Consider the following 21,904-nt stretch of genomic DNA (forward strand, 5'->3'; position numbering starts at 1 on the left):
TCCTCTGGATCCAAAAACCAGGACTACCAGCTTGATTTTTCATTATGTTCCCTTCAATGCTACAATACATATTTATACATGTTGAAGCATCCAATACCATGGACCAAAAACCATAGCATCCAAAACCATGGACCGAAAACCATCGCATCCAAAACCATGTGCGAAAATAATGCACAAAACCATAGGTAGGTCCGCCCAACCTAACATAGCCTCCAAAACCAAAATTTTTTGGGGCACTACCCCAGACCCCATAGAGTGGGGTTACCTGCGCCCCTCAAACCCCCCATGACTCCCCCAACTACGCAATCACCGTAACGAATGGGGGGTCTCTGCCCCCCTTCTAAACCCCCAATTAACTACGTGCGCTAGTCGTGGAAAGAGTATAACACAACCCAACATATCCACAAGATCTAAATTTTAGCTCTTTTTTTCTTTCCCAACTCAGACGAATCTAACTCTCTTTTTTTTTCCATAAACATAATTATCATAGAATTTTAAATCAACATGCTTCAAACATGGTAGCAAATTTCTTAAGTGAATAATCTGCATCCCCTTCTTACTCGTGTACCTAAGCCTGTGATGCCACAATGGCGTATCTTCTCTTGTAGAGGTTAAAGAATTAACAGAATTAGAAATACCATTGCACAAATACAATGTACCAACCTTCTATCATTTTTCTATTACCAGGGATCCTTTAGTGACCTTCCGGGTTTTAACTATAAAAGTAGTCAAATAGCCTTCACTCCCAACTGCCCTGTTGAAATTAGATTTTTCTTCATATCTGGAGCATGCCTTAGCTCCTTCAATAGCCATTGATTTCCATTCCATTGTTTTATGAAAATTCTACCCATTCTAATGATTTTACAGGGTTTATCATCACCCAATCGAACCTGTCCAAAATCTCCTTGAAGATAATCATGAAAATGTTTCCTATTAGGTGTGGCATGGAATGAGGACCCTCAATCTATCAACCAGGTATTGATAATATTTTCTAATGAAAGAATCAAAAGCATCTTACAACACATCACCTATCACATTCACTTCATGATTATTTTCTTGTTGCACGTCTCCTTCTTTTCCCTTTCGAGACTCGCAGTCTTTCTTCATGTGTCCTTTCTTCCCGCATTTCTAGCACACTATCCTCGATCTAGACTTGGATCTGCCTTTCATTGACTTACTGTGATATCATGGGCTCTTTCCTCTTTTGATTTTTCTTCCCCTAGTCTCTATAGTCAAAGAATTACTTGATGTCTCACTAGATCTTTTCTGTCACATTTCCTCACTAAGGATTGCACGGACAACATCATCAAACTTTAAAATACTAGATCCAGAGATAGAGTTACTAATGGCCATAACTAAACCATTCCAACTTTTTGTCAATGAGCACAAAAATAACATAGCCCTACCTTCATTATCCAAAGTTACCCCTACAGAACTTAACTCATGGTAATTGTATTAAATTCAATTAAATGATCAGCAATAGGTCCACCTTCTCACATCTTCATATTAAATATACACTTCATAATAAATACCTTATTTGAGGTTGAGGGTTTTTCATATAGTTTGGCCAATGCCGACATTAAATCCTCTATTGTCATTTCCTTTAAAATATTAAAGGCTACTGATATCGTTAGGCACAACCATATTATTCCAAGTGCCTTTCTGTCAAGAATATCCCATTCTGTTTCTGTCATACTCATCGGATTCTTTGTCTTTTTGCTCGATGGTTGGTACATATATTTCTGGTACAAATAATCTTCCATATGCATCTTCCATAGCTGACAGTTTTGGCCATTAAATTTTTCAACCCTAGATCTGCAATCTTCTACAACTACTCTCACTCGAATGAGGAACTCTTCTCTCCTACGATTTTATCAGCCAAATAGACCTTCAAATCTGATACCAGTTGTTAGAAAATTATATATATTATAGGGAAATAGAACACATAAAATATATTGCAAAAATATAAACACAGAAAACATGTAAAACAAGAGAGACACCAATATACATGTTTCACCCAATTTGGGCTATGTCCACGGAAACAACTAGTCCTTCCTTTTATATTTTCCAGTAAATTGAAGAGATACAACCTACATCGGGTCGATTGTAATTCCCTCTTCACTCTCACACAATATCCTCTCTCTTTCTCACTTAGAATACATATCTACGTAGACACAATAAGATTCCCTCATATATAGTGAAGGTTTACCTTCTAGGGAAAAACCCTAAATTAAACATAACTTCTACCGTCAAATCTCTGTCTAATGAACGACCCATATTGACTATGAAATTACAACATTTTGCAAGGCAATTTTACATCTATTTTTGGCTTCAGGGGCACTGCCCTTGATCCCTCACTAGGGGGAGAGCTCCTAAAGATGGCTGATGCCCCCCTTGGACCCCCCTTGCAGTGCAAATATTACGAGCAACGTTGCCACCACATTATGAACTAGGGTCCAATGTGGTGATACCTCTAAATAAAGAAGATAATCGGGCTCCACACCCAACGTATTTTACTTGATCTTCTACAGACAAATTGTCTTCAACAAACAAGTAATTGAACCATTTATCCACTAGATACAATTATAATCTTTTTACGGATTCCCCAACTATTATGTTAGTATGATGTGCTCTACTAATGATCTAAACAACTAGCTTGATCTTGGTCTCTTCATTAATGATTGTACATCAATCTCTAGGATCAGTGACAAGTTCTAATTAACGAAAATGTTGTGTCCAAAAGTATCCAACACTACATCCAATATTAGTTGTTTCACATACTCTGGAATTAAATTTAAGACCATACCCTCGATCAACCATGTGACCTACACTCACTATATTTTTCTTCAATCCTTGAAAAAGTATAACATCAGGAGCTTTTTTCCTTCCATCATTAAGATTTATTGTTCCCTTTCCAACAATGTTTCATGTTTGATTACTTCCATTGATGATATCACCTATTTTAACTTCCTTGAGAAAGTGATTTTTTTTAGTCACATGTTATATGATTTGAGCATACACTTTTTATGCACTATTGGATTTCTTTATCTTGAACATGTAAAGCTAAATTCCATGCTTCAGGTTGTCTTTTCTTTCTTATCCATAGCCTCATATGTTGATTTCCATTTATTATGATATCTTGTTTTCTTCGTTGATCTTAAAGCCTTAAAATACTACTTTTGCATTGAGAGCTTTGTTCCCAAAATTGTTGCACTTAAAACATTCAAAGTGATCCAATAAGGGAGCATATGAATTTAGTTTTTTGATCTCATTATTATAGGAATTTGTAAATTTTATAGGGCTACTCACTGAGGTTTGATAATGAAATTTCTTGCTTCTTTATTTACAATAGTATGATTTGTGGCCAAAGACATAAAAATAAAACAATTTTATTTTAAAGAAATATGGTTATCATGACTCGAATGGTCTTCTTGGAGGAATTGAACCTTTTGAGTGAAGTATCTTCCTTTGGATGGTTACTTGAGTAACTTCAATCATATGTTTATTTCTTACTTCATCATTACTTTTGCGATTGATATGATTTTCCTTTAATTGAACCTCACCTTTTTTCCTTCCATTTGTGTGTATATTTTGATCAATATTCTACTGATCTTTGTCTTTGTTTCTCACTCTATTTAACTAATTTATAGTTCCTTTAAGCATATCGACATAGCTCTTAGGTTCTTTTATCTTTGACGTGTTTCCACTTGAGTCTCCATTCACAAATTCATTGATGTGGTCTCCCTTTACACTTGCATTCCTATAAAGGAGGCCATGGAAGTCATCAATTGCCTCATGGACCCTGATACTACTCGCCTGGTTGAGATCTGTCTCACTTCCATTTTGTTCAGCTTTGAAGGTGAGTTCTTTGAGCAGACCTGTGGTGTTTCCATGGGCTCCCCCTTGTCCCTAGTTGTTGCTAATATTTTTATGGAGGGTTTTGTATCCAAGGCTTTAGCCCCAACCCGTCTCCTGCCCAAGCTTTGGAAAAGATTTGTCGATGAAACACGTGTCATCTAGACTCATGGCCAAGAAGAGCTTGATATTTTCTTCAATCATCTCAACAATCAATCCTCCTCCATTAAGTTCACTATGGAGCAAGAATTTCATGTGCACTTCTCCTTCCTCAATGTTCTCATTTTGAGGAATGATGACAGTTCCTTCTCCCACCAAGTGTTTTGGAAGAAAACTCATACTGAGTAGTACCTTCATGCTAGCTCTCATCATTTCCCCGCTCAGAAGATGGGTATTTTGAACGCGCTAGATACTCGTGCGCTAAGGATCTCTTATGAAAAGAGCGTTGACAAATAGAAAGATCACCTCCTTAATGTTTTTTCTAATAATGGTTATAGTAGGCACATCAGTGAGAAAGCTTTCCTTAAATCCAGGAAGCATTCATTGGTAAAGAAGGACCCTAAAGAGCGAGTCTCAAGGATTCATCTCTATTTCATCCAGAGGACCATTCATAAAATTGCTAGAATTCTTAGGAAGCATAATGTCCCCTCAACATTCAAACCCCTTAACTCCATCGAGAGCTCCCTTATATTAGTAAAAGACCCAGTTGACCCCAAGGACACGAAAGGTGTCTATGTTATTCCATGTTCTTGTGGGACCCGATATGTTGGTGAGACTGGTTGTTCTATTAATTAAGAGGTTAATGAGCACTCTGCCGACATAAAACATGGGAGGACTCGGTCTTTTGCCCTGGAAGAACATGCAGAGAAGAGTAAGCATCTTGTATGCATTGAGGAGGCCCGTGTCATTTCCAAGATAGAGCAATTCCATCATCAGATATTTAGGGAAGCCATAGAAATCGGAAAAAGGTCGAGCAACCTCAATCGAGATGATGGCTGGAAAATTAGAAATTGTTGTATCCCTACCCTTTGCTCTTAGCCGCTTCCCCAACCTCCCCCTCATGCCCCTGGCCCGTGTCTTTCTTGTTTCCCCCTCATCCCCTTGTTCATTGTTCTCCTTTTCTCCTTCTCATTTCGCTTTTTTAGTATTTACTTGGTGGGTGCGAGTTTCTTTTCCTCCCTCTAGATGAATATTCCTTTTCCTTAACCTTATTGTTCGATCAAATAAATTAACATTGATAATAACCATTGATCTAACACCACCCCCCCCACAATCTTTTTTTTTTTATGAATTATCCAGCCTATTCCTCCACAAGAATTTTAAGTTCCATGTTGTTTAATTAAGAGGAGTTTGCATCTTCTCTATGCTATTAGATTTCTTAAACATAATTAGTGGTCCATTATTTAACTTATTTGGTTTAATAATATATGTATATGTATGTATGTATGCTTATTATTATATCAATTATTTATGTTTGTATTTGTTTAGTTTTAATAGTAGATAAGTCTACTAATAGGTCTTGGGTGTTAATTCTTACAATTTATTTTATTATATAAAAAGAAGCTAACTTGCATAATAACTAACTAACTAATTATTTATATATTTATATTTAATTCTAAATATTTATACTAATATATTATTCCATATTATATTTTTTATTTAAGGTTTTTGATCTTACAATTATGTATATATATATATATATATATATATATAGATATATAGATATATATAATTCATAATACACATACAATTATTTATTATTCCATATTATGATTTCAATTATCAAATAAAAGGTTTTATATGGGTTTCTCATATTAGATTAATAACTCATGTTTGTTTTATTGGTCTTGGTAGTCATTTCAAACAATTACATTTTTTTGAAATAAATATAACAAAAACTAACTTACTTATTAATTAACTAACCATTTATTTATATAATTATAATTAGGAAAATAGGCCTATTAATAACTAATTGATTCATACTCTTAATTATTAAATTCAAAGTTTACCTTTATTCAAACATTGGTAATAAATATAACAAAATTTTGGTAATAATTATAACAAAAAAAGAAATTACTTTTCATTTCCCCTTCCCTCGATCCAATTAGATTGGCCAGTCAAATTTAACCATTTCAAGTCAAACCCAGTCCAATGTAGTCATTTCCTAGTCAAATTTAGCCGTTAGAAGATCTACTCTCCCTATTTAACATGCAACCATGATCTGATTCTTCAACTTGGCCTGATGATCAACCACACTCATTCGTTCAAAACCCGTCAACAAAAGTATTATAATGTGATCTCCGCAAAAGAAATATTCTCAAAAACTTCATGATAGCTGATAAATTATTTTAATAAAATGAGAACTCTAGCTCCTAAGTAAATTATCCAATATCTCAAAACTCTTCCAAACTTTAGCTAATAATTTTAATTTTCAAGATAATGTCTCAAGGAAACAATTTCATCTTCTAGTTTCTCACAATATCTTTCCTTTCCCTCTAGTTGTCTTGTCACCACTTCGTTCATTCTCTTTTCTTATTCTAATTGTTTTTCAAGGATGACAACCTTTTTCTCTATTTCATATATATCATGTTCATTATCTTCATTCTCTTATAAAATCTCCATTTGAATTTTGTTTATTATTGTGAGTCTCTTTATCTCTACTAAGGCAGTCGATAGGTGACCTTAAAAATATATGTTAGCTCCGATTTCCTCCTCTACAAACGTCTTATTTTCTCATTTTTTTTTAGTTAACCAACAATTGTAGCATTCATGACTATCAAATCATATTCATTGTAATTTCCTTCCTAATTTTCATATGGGAATCTAGATGTAAAATTACCTTCATTACCACAATTGAAAAAGAGTCGAACATTACCTTTGTTAGTTCCTTTGAGATAGATCACACTACATTTGATTTTCCTTTCTAATTTCCCAAGGAACCGAGTAGCCACCTTTCATGATAATCATCAAATTCATCTTCATCACTATCTTCTGATGAGATGATATTGGCCTTACAATAGAAACATCTCTTCTTAAGAGATCTTCCCTTCCTAGTTCTAGGAAATCTTCCTCCATTTCTATTTTTTTTTCACCATCGTTATCTTCCAATTTCCCATATGGACATTTTTAAGAATAACAATATATTCTACCACACAACATTTGGATGGTAGCTTACCTTTATATTTTCTAAAACCCTTTTTTTTTCCTTTATGGGGAATTTATCTTCTACTTTATTTGTTTTAAGGGTAGAGTTATAATGTTCATCATGTCCTTTTATTTTCTTTAATTAATTGAACTCTGATACATTTAGTTTGGACTTGTCTTTTCCCATTCTCAACTCACATCCAATGAGTATTCCATGTATTTCATCCATTCTCAATTTTTTGAGATGCTTCATTTCTTCAATAACTAAAATCTTTGGATTGAATTCCAATGTAAATTATCTCATGGATTTTTAAAAAATTGTTGATTCTTCAATATTTTCACCCAATACTTCAATAGTGTTTTTAACTTCATATACTTGAAGCAAAAAATATGTAGTGTCTTCTTATTCATTCATCTCTAAATTTTCTAATTGTATTCTATGAGTATGAAGTTTAACCCTTCTTACCTTCTCATCTCCTTCTTAGATTCTTTGAAGTATGTGCCAAAATTCATTAGTAGATTCACAGTGAATTACATTGATGAAAACCATTTTATTAAGAACATCCAAAATGTAATTCATTGGTTTGGAATTATTCACATAAGCCTTCTTCTCATTTGCATCTATTTGAAGAATTTGTGTAACTTTAAAACCTTCTATCATTGAATGCCAAACATCCAAACCCAAATACATTAGAGGTTCCCTCATTCTTGTCTTCAGGAAAGAATAATTAGATCCATCCAATAACGGAATTATGATTGTGCAAGGCCCATCCTCACTAGCGATGGTCCATTTGAAATCTACCTTCTAGTGGTTAAACTACTTGTAAAGGAGCCTTATTTAATACCAATTTTTGGGTTTCACAATTATAATAAAAAGGGATAATAATCAATATAAGGAGATTTTCACCTTTCTTATGCCATTCAAGCATATTAAAAAAACTAAATCTCATAAATTGAAGAAGTGACATGAAATGTACATGGAAACCATTATGGGATAAAACCACAATACTTAAGGCACAAACCTAAAGGAGACACCAATCCCCTATACTACTTGGAGGAAACGACCTAGAGGAGACACCAATCCTCATTGCTAGTTTATAGCCACAAACCTACAAGAGACACAAGTCCCCTTTGCTACTTCATAGGAACCAACCTACACGATACACCAATCCCCTTTGTTTCTACATGGGAATCAACATCTATGAAACACCAATCCTCTTTGTTTTTTTATAAGAACCAACCTACTTGCTTGATTCTTCATAGTATCTATCAGTCTGTTCTTTTTTCACCAACATTACCTGTTGCTTCTATCTTCACCATTTTTTTTATTTTCTTCTTCCTTCATGAGGTCTATCTGATTCTTCTTCCTTCACCATGTCTACTTATCCAAAAACATGTTTCTTTTGGCTTATTCTGAAGAACAAATTTACATAGCATGCCACACATTCAATTTTGTAAATCTAGTTCTAAAATTTCTACTATATGTACATGGATATCTTTTATCTATCCCATGAAAATTTAATAGTTAATTTTTTCTAAAAAAAAGTTATAGCAAAACCAAAAAGCCAACATGTTTGAATCATGCCTCATGAGCATTGAATAATACTAAGTTACTCAAAGAATATCTCCAAAATTGTAGCAAAATAGGGTCTGAATTTTGTACCACATGTACCTTGTGATCTCTCCCTTTTGACCTCCAAATTTCATATTTCAAAACATCATACAAAGAAAAATATATTGATATCATAATGTCGAGTTGTGTGGGGAAAATTTTAGGATTATTTGAGAAGCCTAAATTCCTTTGACCGTGGCTCTGAAATTATAGTAAATCAAGCTTTGAAATTTAAACCACAAGTACATTAAGGTATTTTATCTATATCCTCCGAATTTCATGGTTGGAAACATCCTATAACAAAATTGTGAAAACCTCACCCATTGCTCTTTCATAAAATGCATTGTAAATATTTTTTAGAAATATGTGAAAAATAAAAAAAGGAGAATGATCCAAGGGACATAGATTCGATGGGTGAGGAAGAGGATTGCTTCGTTGGGATGTTGAGGTTTTCTTGTGCAGAAAATATGAAATGTTGCAACAACCATTGAAAATTGGTTGGTGCATGAATTTAATGAAATAGTTCATAAAATTGAATGGGTTCCATAGGAAGGTATACAAGACCATGCAATTAGGAACCTTCACAAGGAAAGAGGATAAGAAATTAAGAAGAAATTATGCAAGGAAAGAAAAAGAGGAGATGGAAGTAAATGAAAATTCTAGAGAGAAAAGGTCAAGCAGGAAAAAGAGGCATATTCAAATTCATGTTGGAGGTAGGAGAGAAGACATGGAAGGGAGAATGCCATAAAATAAATAACTCTAGTTCTATTAGTGAGCAGCGCTGAAGAGAAGAGAAGGGGAGCGGTTCTCAAGTTCCCTAAAGGTTATGGGTTGAGATGCTAGTCTGTGGAGCTGTATAACAACTTGGAGTCCCTGAAGGCTGTGGGTTGAGATAGAATCATTGGAGCCCTATAACATCTTAGGTCCGTGGAGGTTATGGGTTGAGACAAAGTCTCTAGAGCCTTGTAACAGCTTAGGTCCCTGGAGGCTATGGGTTGGGTAGAATCTCTCGAGCCGTATAATAGCTTGGGTCCCCGATAGTTGTTTGGCTGATATAGTATAAACTAGAGCCCTCGATAGCTTGGAAAGAGGTCACTCCTAAAGCAGAATCAAAGGAATATATGATTCAAGACCTCTTCATATTACATTACCATTACAGTGGATTCTAGACTCCCAAGAAGGGAGTGAACCACTGTCTATGCATTTGCAGGAGCGAAAAAAATCCCGTGTAATCCTTATGCTGAAGAGTAAGGTTGTAGATAGTTCGTGGGATTGAGGAAGACATCTTTTGGGATTCCTTGTTTTAGTTGGTAGCTCATGTGAAATTCCCCTAATCAAGCCAACCCCTTAGACTTTGGAATCTAGCTTAGGGGTGACAACTATAAGTGTCATTGTAGTTATTTATGGTCGGGTGGAGTGTCCTTGTCCTGGAATTAGTTTCCTTGAAAACTTAAAGATAAGTATCCATGAGTACTTGTTCACATGTAAATGAACTATGTTGCATTTTGGGTTGAAGAAATTGTGGACTTGCGACTGTAACATTGTTATAATGTGATGAACATCTGGATAACTTGTGATGCAAATAATATATATATATATATATATATATATATATATATATATATATATATATATATATATATATATATATATATATATATATATATATATATATATATATATCGTTTTTGAAATGAATAATGTTGGTAAACAGGCTAAGTAGGTATGTTTCTTGGGATTGGAATGGGGCGTTGTATTATAAACCTGGTAGTGTTGTTCATAATAATTAACATTAGATAGAATGAGTATTTTTCTATATAATAGCTAACTAGAGTTATAACTCAACACTCTAACAATAATCTGTATGAAATTCTTGTCTTTGATTCTTAACAACACACATGTAAATAACACAAAGATGTCTTGAAACCTTACAAACATTGGAAGGATCCATGATGACCTATAATAAAACTTGGGAAACATGAGAGAATAAACCCTTTTATTATTATGAAAAGAATACATGGGATTTCATTTTCCTACCAGTGTTTTTATTTTTATACATCAACTTATTTACCTAAATTACACATTGCTAAGCTGCACAGGTGTTGCATTAACGTTGCGAGGTTTTTCTCCCTTTTGGACCCCATTTGAGCCATGCATGCTTTACCTAAATTTCCTATCAACCATGTATCAACAGTTGCCTAATTGTCTTCTACTAGCCTCATTTCATAGCTAGTTAAGCACATAAAGGTTTTCGCTAGCATTAGAAGACTACTGATAGGCCTGCTCAGGATTTTAGAGCTCCCTTCATGCGATACATAAGATGGAGCCTTTTTGGTGTTCACTATAAGCCCACAATAGAGTGTGGTTATAGGAATTCCTAAACGGGCACCTCAGAAATTCCCTTACTCTGCTACAAATAATATCTGAAGGATAAGAACTTGTCGGTGAGACTTTCACCTAGGCTTACAAGGGACAACATCGCGACGTGTTTTAGCAAGGAAGTTTTTCCATTTCCCCCATTGATTGATGGTTCCATTCACAGTCTTTACTAAACTCCTATGGTGGATCCTTTGTTAGAATGACAAGTGAGAAAGAATCAATGAGGATTTGAAGCACACTATCTCGATGTAAGATGAAATCCAAATTGTGTTCACAACTCAAAGGTGGATAGGGTTTCCCTGGTCGAGCCATGGTATAGCTCAAGTGTAAGCTTGATGTGACATAGGGAGATAAAGCCTCAAACTTGTAACAAAAACCAACTATTGTTATCCTTACTCTAATCAAGACCCTAGAAATGGAGGCATTAGATTGGCACGACTTGATTTTTGCCTAATATTATTGATTGAAGATGTGTTAACATGGCCATAAGGTGGAACCTGGAAGGTTCACCCCAGAGGATCATATTGCACATCAAATGATTGAGCAAGGTGTCATCAATTAGTGGTGACTTGGATGACACATAAGCATGGTAAGGTTGCCATTGGTTGGAAGGTGGCCCACTGTCCACATAAGCCTGGAAGATTTAGTTCAAAATAAAATAAGGAATTGTACAAGCAAGCACTAGGAAAGGTCTTGTGGGATAGCATAAGGTGAGTGTTCGAAAGATCTCACATTGTTGTAGTGTTGCAATTGGTGGGGAACCAAGAACCTAACAGGTTAGCCCATAAGATCACCCAAGAACATTCACAAGAAATGGCATAATGGAACAAAAGTGTGGATTAAAATGGGCCAACTAGGCTTACAACTCAAAGGAAAAGGGGCATTTCCACAGCCAGGAGTGGAGCTACTTAGCCAATCATAGATACTAATTCCTGGAGGTGAGACCCACGAGTCCACGTAGGCCCTTGGCTCTCACCGAGGAAGTTAATGGGTTGAGTCAAATGTAAGCACTAGGATGAGAGGTGTGGGATGATGTAAGTCAGACCACGCTAGTAGATCATGTACCCAATTGGTGGAGGATGGGTCTATCTAGCTAGGTTAGCCCAACGTTATGATTGTGGAAAACGTAAAGAATTCCAGTGAAGGAGGTGTTACCATGAAGGAATCAGGGTTATATGGGATAGGTTGTGGGAGTAGTCAAGAGTGGAAGCACAGACCAGTGAGGAGGAAATGGTGTGTCCCCACCATCCACATAAGCCTGGTAAGGCTCCAAGGGTAACTAAAGTGCACAGTTGGGAATTTCCAGGAGAAGGTAAGTGGAGTGTTGTGTCGAGTGGGACCTGCCTAGGAGGAATAAGGGTGCTAGGATTGAGGATGTTAGGTTGTCCCAAAGAGAGTAGGTCATGGCATTTGGAAGAGCCTGATAAATGTATATGTATACAGAATTATGTGTGTGTGTCTCCGTGTGTGTCTAAGGCATCCAAAGAGAAATCTGTGAGGCTCTAATGATTACATAGGAAGCCAAGTAAAGTTGGGTAGAAGAAAATAAAAAAAGGTTATCCCATTCCTCTAAAGGAAATTGAGAGGTTGGCTATGTTACAAAAAAAAATTATATCGAAAATGTTTTTTTGAAAAAGATACTAGGATAATTCCTGAGATTATGACTTCCTTCATACATCTCTGAAATTATAGCTAATCAAGGTGTGAAATTTTAATGACAAACAAACAAATTTCTTCTTTATAGTTCTTACATGTTTCATTGTCTGAAACATCATATATGAGATGGTATATTAAAAATTCCAAGATGGCTCACTCACTACATAAATCACATTTTTTCTCCCACCTTAAACTCCAAAAATCACTCAAAATTTAACTCCTCGGCTACTCTCTTTACCTCAGATGTTTTATTTGATGAATTGATGTTAAAATGAACACATATTTCCCTTATTTATGGTGTTTTTTTGGTCACCTATATGGCTGACTTGTAAAGTTGGTTGTTGACCTATGTGTACTTTGGATGGGTCATCCCGATGAAATATTTTCAATCTCTCCATTCCTATAGGGAGTGTCATAAACTATTGAAAATGTCTCAAAGTAAGCTTTTGAACCATATATCATATGTCCCCATCTATGTTAGCTAATTTGATTAAAAATATCTTGAAATATATTGTATCCAAATGGGGTTGGCTTATGGTTTAGTTGGGACATCTTGACATAATATTTCATATATCTTCATTCCTATAGAATTAAAGAGAGTGTCATATACCATTGGAAAGGTATCAAGATAATATTTCCAACTATATATAATATGCTCTCATTTAAGCTAGCAAATTTGATTAAAAATGTATTGAAAGATAAGGTATCAAATGGGTCATAAAAAATCCATAAACAATATTCCATTCTTCATTTAATGATCCAAAAAAAATATTCTCACGTGCAAAGGTTGGTATTATAGGATGAGAAATATTGAGCCCACAGTTATTGTTGACAATTTGTTAAAAACCTTGAGCATTCTTGTTAAGCAACTTTATAAACAAATAAAAGTTCTCCCACTAATGGAAAGTGGCCCTAGAATATCAAGACGTAGAAATCATGAGGGGAAAAGCACATTTTAAAAATGAAAATTAATACAATCATTGAACCCAAAATATCAAAGTCCTCAAAGCATGAGATTGGTTTTTCTCCTTCTCATTTATATGCATAGAACAACCAATACACTCAGATATAGCCTTCAAAGTTATACATCTATCGAAATTTAGAATAATCATTTTAATATAATTCCAACTAATGAATTAATATTAATTATAACTTCCTATTGATCTGTCAAACCCTAATTTAGGCTTCATAGTCAAAATTCACTGACAATATTTTGCAAACAATGATGTAACAATTCAATCTATCACTAGTTACAATTAAGCATTATCATCAACAATGGAGTCCTAGAACTCTCTAATGATACAACATGCAGGGTTACCTAAAACATATAAGAGGATTAAGAAAATTGGAAAAGAATGGAAAAGGATATTCAAAAATTTGTAAGTAAATACCAATTTTTTCAAATAAATAAGGGAGGGGGAGTTCTTTATGAATACTCTTCTCATAATGTCTAGTATTTTTGCAAAGATGAGTTCAATGTATAGGAACTAGAATCACATATCGAGAAGACTAAAGGCACTTTGACAATTTTTAAGGAAAGCCTTCAAATAGTGCAAACTAAGATAAATAGCAAGAAAATCAACATAGAAGTAAAAGACAATTTGAGAATGTTAATTGGGTATTTATGAGACTACAACACTATAAGCAATTTACAATCAAATAAAAAACAATAATAAAAGCAATTTACAATCAAATAAAACACAAAAATAAATTAAATTAAAAATTTGGTGGACCCTACACAAGATTATTCACAAGATTGGAAAAATGACAAGTAAGTTAGATTTTCCTTCTCCTAGCATTCTTAAGATCTTTCCTATACAACTAGTAGAAAACGTTGTGGATAAACTATTCCATGCAATCATAACTTCTTGAATCAAATAAAGAAGAGAAACTGAATCTTAACCAAAAAAAATTCAAGATTCTCTTTTTTGAAATAGAACAATGGTGAAGTAACTAATCATAAAAAAAAAAATATGGATATAGAGAAAACACTTGGAAAATAAATAGTTCATGAAAAACACCATCAAAACGAAAGAAAAAAAAAAAGAGAAAGGAGAGACTATGTTAAAAAACTTGAACCCCTGTATTAAATAACTCATATTTTTTTTATAACAAAAGTTCTGGCAAAACTTTTCATTATACCATTTAAGTTTAATTTAAATTTTAACATGGATTTTATAAATATATATAAACCATTAATCTTAATATCGTCAAATCTTACACATATTAGGCATAACTAAAGTTTCTCACGAAATAATAACGTATATGAAGGGGACTGTATCACTGCAATTCAAAATTTCGATTAATTTACCGGTATAAACCTTTTCATACCAGTCATCAATATGTCAGCAACTCACAGTTACTACCATATATGTTTTACAAGAGAGTGATTCAACATTATATCATTATGCACAAAATGCTTGGTATTAAATACATTAAAGAATCTGAAATTTGAGGGCAGCATGAAAACCATCTGCTCTCCATTTGCAAGAACAGCGGGACGCACACTACAATCGTCTTCTTTCCACATATACTCACATTATGTATTAAATATTAACCTACGAAATTTATTGGATGTGCAATATATGAGATATAAGACCGTAGTCAACATAAAAGCTCACTTCAGAAGTAGTATCACTAGCCTTCTTATAATTCGCCCGAAATCATTGACAGAAAACCTTTCACATCTGCAAAAATAAAACGAAAACTCAGATCGGACATGAAGCTCAGATTTGAGCACACTTTTATATTGAAGTTTTTGAGAATCAATAAAGCTCAAACCGATTATCTAAGTATTATAGAAGGAATACACATGGCATACCACAAAGTAGTGAGCTCCATGCTGCAGACCTTCCGATGTGAATCCCCATTCATTCACTAGCATCGGCTCGCCAGAGGAATGGAACAAAAATACATTATCACCAAAGAAAGCCCTGAAGTTTATCGGCCCCATAGGCAGTTCAATTGGGTTGTCATTGATGAATACAGTTATTAATGGGTTGGTATTAATGATTGACTCCTGCACTCCTCCTGCTCATGTAAACCAAGATTAATATTAGTCATGGCGAAGACAACGATATATACATGACGACAGCGCATTAGAGAATACCCATATTGGCAACCTGAACTAAGAAATCATAATAATATTGTTGCAGTAGTATCAGAACAATACGTACCTGTGTTCGATATTCCTTGCCCCCCTGCTTCTCCCGCAGCTCGTATTGCTTGCTTATTACTAAGTTCATTATAATTACCCATTTGATTGTAGGCGGCCTGTAGATCAGAATGATGCCCGGCAAATGAAGAAACAGGGCCAGGAGAAGAGTGATATTGATATCCAGTGTTATTGTGTACGGTATTAGCCGGTGGACTATTATGAAACTCTGTCATAGGTCTAGAAGTGTTATTGTGTACGGTATTAGCCGGTGGACTATTATGAATCTCTGTCACAGGTTTAGATTGTACAGATGTTGACGTTGATGTTGTTGATGTTGATGAAGTTGAAGATAGGACCCGAGTGTCCGCGCTAGATTTAGATCTTTGTGCAGGTTGTAGTTGCCGTTGCCTTCGCTTTTCCCTGGATTTTCTGTTCTGAAACCAATAATATACACTGGCCTCCCCAACTTCTCCAAATCTCTGAAACTGTGCTCTGATGCTTTTTATTTCTTCTCTAACAGGGTTCACCATACCAGAATTGTATATGGCTTCCAGTATCCGAATCTGTTCTCGCCTTGGATTCCATCTTGATCTTGGTTTGGGCGGACTGTTGGGTTTTTCCAGCACATAATTATGTGATGATGCACCTGCTGGATGACATGGAGAATAATAATATTTGAATGAAAACTACCCTCCAAAAAAGTAATCAGTAGCACGATACTACTGTTTGCATTATCAAAAATAATCCACATAACAAGATATATTGGTATAAATGACAGAAGGAATGCAAGAAATACCAAGAAATATGAACATACGATTGTCAATGTCAATCCAATTGAATAAATAAATATAATTGAATTTTCCATAAGGTAGCTTTAGACGCTTTCCACTCATTTAAAGACTATGTCCTTTGTTACTCTGAGTTGGTGCTGCGATTATCTAATTATAATTCTATTGAACGTAAATTTCATCGTGGCGAAACAGAATCACCATCGAGTCGCTATGCTAATCCATACCCAATCGTCAGAAACCGAGATATTAAATTAACGTATCACTTTTTGCACCGATATTGACGTTGGCCAAGTGAAATAATATTGTCAAAAGAATTACGTATTCCTACGAAGAACAAATCCCAGCTCATCTAAATAGTACTTGAATGATTAAAGAATGTCTACTTGTCTATCTGAATATGATCACCTAGAAGTAATCGTAATATCCTAAACCTAAATATAAGGAATTACTGGATCTTTATGGAATCTATAATTTTTATCTAGTTATCCTAGTTTGCAAAGCTTATTGACAGTAGCAGATTTTGGTGTAACAGTAAATCTGTTCATGATATCAGAGCATGGTATCATGATATTAGATAATATTCGAAAAATCACCTCACCTCTAATCCTAATTACTAATTTGCAAAATTTACTCACCTTACTAATTTGCAAAATTTACTCACACCTGTCACACCTCTTTAGTATGTAACCTCCGCCCATGGCCCAACACAAATATATAAAAACTATGCTCATGACAGACATACTATTGTAAACCTGTGCCCGTCTAAACATGACTCAAACGTTTCTATACATAGAGAGAGCGCGCTATTTAACTGAAAAAATAAAAATGGAATTCTATCTCCGTGGCAAATGAACAGTCTGGTTTAGGTGGCGCGTTTTGCAGACCTTCAGGATATGGCAGCTCCATGACTGAATAATTAGGCGTTTCAGGGATTTGGTTGCTTGGCAGCCCCATGGCTAAATAATTAGGCGTTTCAGGGATTTGGTTGCTTGTCGATGTTGAGGAGTTCGATTTCATAAACATACTGGGCCAATGCTTCTTCGAATTCATGTTGTGCAAATGGAGGGACGTTGGTGTTGATGGAAATCTTCCCACGTATTCTGCCTTCAGACGCTCGTTTTCTGTTGTTGCTCCTGCAATTGAACTGTTAGAGTGAAAAATGTCTAATATCGCAGAAATTAGTGAAAATATATCATTATGGATTCAATTTATAAAGCAATTAGGAATGCTATGATCACGTAGGCGTGAATATATCGAAATGAGCATACGTATACCTGAATGGCATTATGGTAATTGTGCGAATATTTCATGGCATGTTTACATGGTAAGAACCGTTAGTGATTGAGTTCAAATTTCTGTGCCCAATGAGCATCTCGGAATCATAACATACAAGTCCCAAGTCCCATTGTTGTTAATACACCTTACATTGATCGCTAATATCTCATCTACGAACCGGGAACTGTGAGAATCTTCATTCCGATATTTGTGAGGCCTCTAATTTGATGTGATTTTTATTGTGATGTATTTACCATATAGCTCTAAAATAACATTTGCATAGAAATTATAATAAAATCGCTATTATAAAAATTATTTTTATTATAGTTTCTATGCAAATGTTATTTTAGAGCTATATGGTAATTACATTGTTAATTTAATATTTTTTTCATCTAGAAAATTAAGTAGTGGTTTTTATTTCCTATAATAATCGTGCAACTCACCTTTTTTATTTACATATTTGCAAGTTTCAAGACGATAAACTAAGTGTTCCTAGATGTCTTCGTAAGCTTCCATGTCCATCAAACGTTTTCCACCATGGATAGCTTAAACTTCATTCTCCTATGGAACTCCCCGTAAAATTGTGCCAAGAACAGCAAGTTAGTTAACGACAATGATGGGGTATTTTCTTGTTCCATTTAACCTTATCGTGGTCTATTCTCGTAAACAAATTACCAAACAAGATTTCTTTGCGAGTTGCAATATGCATTTGATCTAAACAAAGCATAGAACAACGGATTCCATCATCATTCACCTATACGCCCTTTTCTAAAAAGTGATGTAATGTAACAACTACGATATCAAATTTTTAATTAGTGAGTTGAAGTTTGTTAAGTTATCATTGATCCATCTATAGTTAGTTAGGTTGGGAAACACAGACATTGTATTTATATGGATTATTGAACCTTCATTTCATTATTGAAGCTTCATTTCATTAGGACAAAGTTGCAGAGTTGAATTTCTATGATAGTACATGTTCTTAGTTCATTTTTGGTAATATAGATTTCTAAGAAGCATGACGCAGGTTTGAAGGACCCATCAAATTGGCCATAATTGCTCTTCTTTTTATTATTCTATAGGGAAGAATAATTATAGTTAATTTATAGTTCACTATTCTTAACATTATGAACAATGTGTGTTGTTAGTAAGCTCAAATGTTCCATTTTCATTACTTATATTCTCACTATGTGATACTACATTGAAGAGAAGGCAAGTCTTCGATGACAGATATTACACGATGTATTATGTTTCTCATTCTCTTGCAATAACATTTTAATGCCTAATAAAGAAATATTTTCATCATGTGTTACATATAATTTTATTTTTTTTCAATCGAATGACCAATGATATCATTGTGAAGTGTCAAATGATATAGTGTATTGATTCTTTTGATATGAAATCTATGACTCTGGATAAAATTGTCTTCCCTAGGTCTGGTGGACTGGCCTAGAAAAACAGAAAGCAAGTACTATAATGTCTTCCTTAAAGTAAATGGAGAATGGGATGAAGCCTACCCAGAATCTCTGGCAAGCTTCATTCCTCTATGAGCTTGTACACTCCAATCCTAGCTTCCATCGTTATAATTAGAACCTGCACCAGTAGACAACAAAAGCCAAAGACCTATGACATTTATGTAGCATAATCCAATCACTTCATTCCATAAATACATGATATTGAAATACATGAAATCATAACATCACATATAGAAATTAATCTACTCCTTATATTAATAGAAGTGGAAAGAGTTACAACTAAATATAGATTTGATCTTGTAGAAGAGCTCCTCGAAGTCACCTTGTCCTTCCTTGCCACAAAGTGTTTCTCTATGTCAGCCTAATGCATGGAATAATGACTCTCACAACAACATGAGGGTATAATATATCTCAAAAAACCCACACCTAGCTTCTAGATGATAGTAAATAGATAGAAGAGAATGGTACATGATGAATTGTTATCCATTTTCCAATCTAGGCTTGAGATCCACTCTTAATGGTATGACGAGGTCAAGGGATATGGGGTGAAAACTCTAAGCTAGGATAGGGTAGGATTCCGGAATTTTATCCAAGGTAAAGGTTTCGAATAACCTCTCTAAGATTTTGGAAGAGGAAGCTTCAGGATACTTTTTTATTTTTCCTGAACTTCCAAAATGAGTGCAGCCCCAACAAGGGGAAACCTATTGGTGATGAGCATAGCTCTAGAGAAGGTCAACCTACTGGTGAAGGCAGACTCCTAAAGGGCCACGATGCATTGGGACTTAAATTTACTGGAATGAAGCAGTTGAAGGCAGAAACTTAGGGATTAGGGAGAGTCATGCTTAGGGATTTGTGCAATGACGATGAAAACGTGTAAAATGATGTTGATTGATCTAGCTAATAGGCCTTTTTACTAGATGTGATAGAATGGCCTATAATAAATTCCACCCTAAAATGAAAAGTCATAGGTGGCAACTAATGACATAAGTACTTTTCCTTGTGAAAAGTTAGGATCAAGAACAACCAACAGATCGTTATCTATTACAATACATTTACATCACGATATCTCTATTGAGGGTGACATCCCAATGCTCAACATATAAGCTAACAATACATCTACATTGATCAAAAGACACATCCACTAATGTAAAAGGGTGGACCCATGATTATATGAAGGTATGTATGGTCATAGCCATCATACACTGTAATCTTGTATTAATCATGAAATGACAACTTGGATGATTGGAACTAGATATGGGGTCTTCTATCACATTCACATGATCATTCAATGTATGATTCTAACTATGTGAATCAATGAGATGGAGTCAAACATGGTAGACCCCATTTGATTACGGGTGAAAGATGTAAGTCGTTAATAGACGTGAGAGAAACGACCGATGATAGTAATGACTCTCAAAGGTGATGCAATACAATTTGTATGGCGTGAATGAATGAGTTGAAGTTGAACACCACACAAAATATGTCGGTCGAGCATGAATGATGTAAACCTGTCGCCCAGAGTGAGGAAACTTGTCATTGATGTATGCAAGCACCAATGTACCAAAGGGTTGTTCCTAAGTCAACTTCCTAGATAATGAGTTGATGTTAATAGGAAGCGACTCGTCACAGGAAGGCCTCAATGTATCCCTCATCAATGACACAAAATGGGTGTCATGATTTGAGACAATGATGATGATACAAAACTGGATCCTGAATGGCAGGCATGGAATGAAGGATTAAGAGCATCATAGAAGATATGAACTAAATGAATTCTCTTGAACACATTGACGACACTGAATGGACCTGGCAACATTGACCCAAAACTAAAAACGGAGGCTTTGAAAAGGTATGATGAACCAAAATACAAGCACATTTCTCAACCCAATAGCCATGGAGATGAAGTGAAAGAGTACCATGTTCAAGAGTGACTCGGTGCCATTAATGAGTGGACTACCTGATTTTACCAATTTCCCCAACCATTGTTGGTGAGTACCTCTTTATTTTTTAAAACCATTAGGATGATAACATATATTTGATATGTAATTTTATCCTTTAGATGAATCCCTCTGAGTATATTTAACAAACCCTCAGAATGAGTGGTTCCGTCTCCTCATGTTCGATGAGTCCATCGCTACTTGATGTTTTAACGAGTCGAGTGAAAGTATAACTCAATGTCTTTTTCATGTTTATAAAGTTGAAAAGAGGTGAAAAAGAAAACTCATGATGTTCCTTTTTGTAAATAGTTTCTTGATTCTGAAAAGGCAGAAAACAATACTTAGGAGAACCTATTAGTCATGTTTGACTAAGTTATTCCTTTTTCGTAGTTAGTTTATCCTAGTCCAGAAAAAGGGTTAAACTCATACTAAGTAGATCTATTTTCATTTACTTTAACGAGTTTGAAAAGACAACTGCTTGGTAATCTTTTCATATATTGGGAGTCTCAAATGAGCTAAAAAAGGGCTCTAAGGGGTTCATTATTTTTGAAATTACAGAGCCCAAAAATGTGATAAACGTATTCTCCTTTATTAAAATGATTTATTCAAAACACAACAAAATCTGTCAA

At 34.7% G+C, this 21,904-nt stretch overlaps 1 protein-coding gene across 1 annotated transcript; it reads right to left on the reverse strand.

Annotated features, from left to right (window-relative positions):
• Nucleotides 1-15,327: 15,327 nt before the first annotated feature.
• On the reverse strand, nt 15,328-17,879 carry LOC149159056 (WUSCHEL-related homeobox 11-like). The gene is made up of 6 exons (XM_089434180.1): nt 17,869-17,879; nt 17,479-17,738; nt 16,072-16,449; nt 15,823-15,975; nt 15,468-15,676; nt 15,328-15,333 (listed from the first exon to the last, which is right to left on the reverse strand). Exons 1-6 carry the CDS (start codon nt 17,877-17,879, stop codon nt 15,328-15,330), a joined length of 1,017 nt encoding a protein of 338 aa, XP_089290306.1.
• Between the last annotated feature and the right edge of the window lie 4,025 nt (nt 17,880-21,904).

The sequence above is a fragment of the Pinus tabuliformis genome, chromosome 5_2, assembly GCF_031772625.1.
Source record: "Pinus tabuliformis cultivar Carrire ecotype Pingquan chromosome 5_2, CPIR1, whole genome shotgun sequence".
NCBI lineage: Eukaryota > Viridiplantae > Streptophyta > Pinopsida > Pinales > Pinaceae > Pinus > Pinus tabuliformis.

Coding starts and splice junctions, on each gene's coding strand:
- LOC149159056 (XM_089434180.1), bottom strand. Junction 16,450..17,478: donor GGAGCTGCCATATCCTGAAG/GTCTGCAAAACG, acceptor GTCATCCAGCAG/GTGCATCATCACATAATTAT. Junction 15,677..15,822: donor GCAAGGAATATCGAACACAG/GTACGTATTGTT, acceptor TTACATGAGCAG/GAGGAGTGCAGGAGTCAATC.